Here is a 3,374-nt window from a genome sequence, read left to right as displayed (position 1 = left end):
CTTCTATTTCAGATTTATTATTACTGGTCATTGCCGTTTTGGCAGTGGTGGGGTACGCTTTCGCCGAAATACACGAAATTCCCACAAAATGTCCAGAATCAGCAGGCAAAACCGTACAGCTCGCTCACAAACACGATTGTACCAAGTTTTACGAGTGTTCCAATGGACAGAAGCTACTCTCGAATTGCCCAGAATTTGCCCCGGGACAGAAGCTACATTTCGACCCTGAACTTCAAAATTGTACTTTCCCATGGGAGGCAAATTGCGCGTCAAGAGCTCCGGATTGTTCAAAGGACGAATTCATACAACCTCATCCCACCAACTGTAGCCTTTATTATAAATGCGAGAACGGGGAAAAAGTCTTAAAAACGTGTGGCGAAGAACAGCTGTTTTGTTCCGAGTCTCTAGAATGCGTAGACAAGGATGTCGCCAAGTGTAAAGTTTACGATTCGTGTCCAACAGGCAAATTGTTGGAGGCTGTACTTCTCCCGCATGATTGCTATCGTCAATCGCTGTATTACGAATGTGTCGATGGACAATACGATGTTAGACGGTGCCCATCGGGCCATGAATTCGACGCTGAACGTAGACAATGTGTGTCTAATGTCCACTGTCCTGTAACCGGTACTAAGAGAATTTCTCATGAGACGGATTGCGGTTTGTTTTACGAATGCGTGGATGGTGTTAAGGTAGAGAAAGTTTGCGAAGATGGATTGTCTTTCGACGAAACCAAGGGTATATGTACTTGGCCTCGGAGACACGAGTGTTCATCGAACTTCAATCAAACCGACCTTGCTACATACTTTCTACCTTATGTAGCGGAGGAAAAAGATGTTCTAGATTGTCCACCAGTGGGATACAGACTCCTACATCATGAATGCTCTTGCAGCAAGTATTACTATTGCGAAGATGGAAATAAGATTCTTGCCATATGTCCTAATGGCATGATATATGATAATAGTAGAGAAGTTTGTGACCTACCGGATGTCGCCATATGTTGGAACCAAAAATATATTCACGATAGTTATTTATATGACAATTGTTATAATTCACCTCAGTGTCCACCCACTGGCTATTATCGCTCTTCTGATAGAAAGTGCACTGAGAGTTATTACGAGTGCACGGAAGGTGTCAGATGCGATCGGTCGTGTGGCGAAGGATTAATTTTCAATAAGGACAAGGGACAGTGCGATATACCCGAGAACGTTGGCGGCTGCAACGGTGATCAACCTATAACCACGACTACGACTACGACAAGTACCACTACAACGTGGCGCCCGCCCTATTGCATTGAAGGAAACCAAATGCCTCACGAGTGTAACTGCTATGCATATTACGTATGTCGCAACGGAGAATACCAATGGATGAAATGTCCCTCAGGCGAAAAGTTTGATTGGGCGGAGAGGCAATGCATGTCACAAGACATTGCTGAATGTCGCCCCTCTGGAAACAACGGATGCCGAGGTAGTTGTTCGTCAAGTAGTGACCAGTTGCCCCACAGGGAGTGCAACAAGTTTTGTACATGCGATCATGGAACTGCCACAGTTCGAAATTGTCCCAAGCATACGTATTACGATCGGCACAGACAAATTTGCAACTGGCCAGAAGCCATACTTGTGGACTTGCCGGCACAGTGTGATCCTACCGACTGTAGTTTCGGTGACAATTATGTTCCTCATGATTGTTACTGTGACAGATATTATGATTGTTCAGGCAATGGGAAATTTCTTCAGGAGTGTAAAACTGGAGAATACTTTGACTATACAGAAGAAAAATGCGTTGACAGTAAATATGCTCACTGTTATGCAAAGATTTGATTAAGGATTGTCAAAAATATTGTAGATGTAGCGGTAGGAACGTGTATATCGAGCAATGTGCCAGCGTTCTGTACTACGATATCGGGAGAACGTGGCTCAAAACATAAATTTATCGTCGAACTGTCCGTCTCCAACTGATTGTAGCAGTAATATTGGTGTTGCACCCCGTTATTCTAAATGTACACTTTGTTATGAATGCGACGGAAGATCCAAATACTGCGAGGTATGCGATACTGGATTAAAGTTTGATTTTGTACTCGGAAGCTGTATGAGTAAAAATGCTCATTGTTGCAACTGCAATTTACCGGCAAACGAAACTTTGTGGTCGGATATACCATTTGTGAGCAATTTTCTTTAAAAGCTAGGAAATGAATCGTAGAATCAAAAAGAAACGAATTCGTCGAATAATAAAGATAAATGGTTTGTTGTAACACCTTCATCGAGTATCTTTGAATTCCAGAATATTACGATATTACATGGTTAAAACGCAATGCTGCTTTTATATATTGTCTAATTTATGTAATCTTTTAAGATGATTGTATTGAATTTGACTATACATTGGAAGTTAGCCGTAAGTAATAAAATTAATGATAAATGACATCTTTAATTAGCATTCATTCTTATACGTATACATAGCATGAAACGTTAACAATTTAATTATATTCGATTCATTGCCATGTATATTGTTACGATTTTAGTTTGTAAAATTGCGACTGATTAGCAAAAACATTACCATAAATGTGGTTGTTCCGTCGTGCGACATTCTATCCAGGCCAGGCCACACACCGCGGACAGGATGGCAACCAGATGTCCGCACGCCTTCACTGCGTACCTTCAATAGTCTTAAGAGCCGATCATAAATCTTAGAGGAATTTCTAAGGTCCTTCAGACCAAGCCAAACATCTGCACTAAGTCACTGTCTAAAGGTTATTGTTTACTACGGAAAGATAGGAGAAGTTCGTCTTTCTTATGTACGATGTTTTACCCTGGCAACTTTCTCTCGGGGCGGTTAACACCCTTCCTCCACTCTACCACACCAATCCAGAAAATTAACCTATTACCAGAGAAGTCCTTCCCTCACTCTCCCAACAAGAACTTCGTCTTAACAAATCAGCTTTTCTCGCGTCATTAGACCCACCCATCGCAAGTGTCCTCCGCTGCATCATCGTTACAGAAAGTCAGTCTTTATACGTTTTTTGAACCTTCAGCATCTAAGCGTGCGTCGCGTACAACACCTTGTTACTCTAGCTATCAATCGACTTAATTGTACATTTCTAGTTAAGAAGTTGTTGGAATAAACATTAGTTGTATTCGTTACTTCAGTGTAAAATCAATTCAACCACCCCTATTATCGCAACCGAAATCAGGAGATCGATCACTTCGTGGCGACGATTATCCAATGGTAACGGGAATTTACGACTCCTGTTGACGTACTTCTTCGCGATCGCGTCTCCCCGAGAGTGGTCGAAACAATGGTAGTTACATGTAAAGTAAATGTAAGTCAAAGATTCCATGTAAAATATAAAAGATCGCATTGTAAAACATTCGATGGAAATA

At 41.6% G+C, this 3,374-nt stretch overlaps 1 protein-coding gene across 1 annotated transcript; it reads left to right on the top strand.

The window, feature by feature from the left end:
- Window positions 1-8: 8 nt before the first annotated feature.
- On the top strand, window positions 9-2,426 carry LOC105681845 (chitin-binding domain protein cbd-1-like; the record flags this gene model as incomplete). Its single annotated transcript, XM_012393269.3, is given in 3 exon segments — window positions 9-1,803; window positions 1,806-1,910; window positions 1,913-2,426. Coding segments are annotated over 3 exon segments (2,163 nt in total), but the record flags the coding sequence as incomplete, so codon positions are not given.
- Between the last annotated feature and the right edge of the window lie 948 nt (window positions 2,427-3,374).

The sequence above is a fragment of the Bombus impatiens genome, unplaced genomic scaffold (genome assembly GCF_000188095.3).
Source record: "Bombus impatiens unplaced genomic scaffold, BIMP_2.2 scf_2270, whole genome shotgun sequence".
Taxonomy (NCBI): Eukaryota; Metazoa; Arthropoda; class Insecta; order Hymenoptera; family Apidae; genus Bombus; species Bombus impatiens.
Note: the sequence above shows the minus strand (reverse complement) of the source record. Positions and strands in the feature narration are given on the sequence as shown.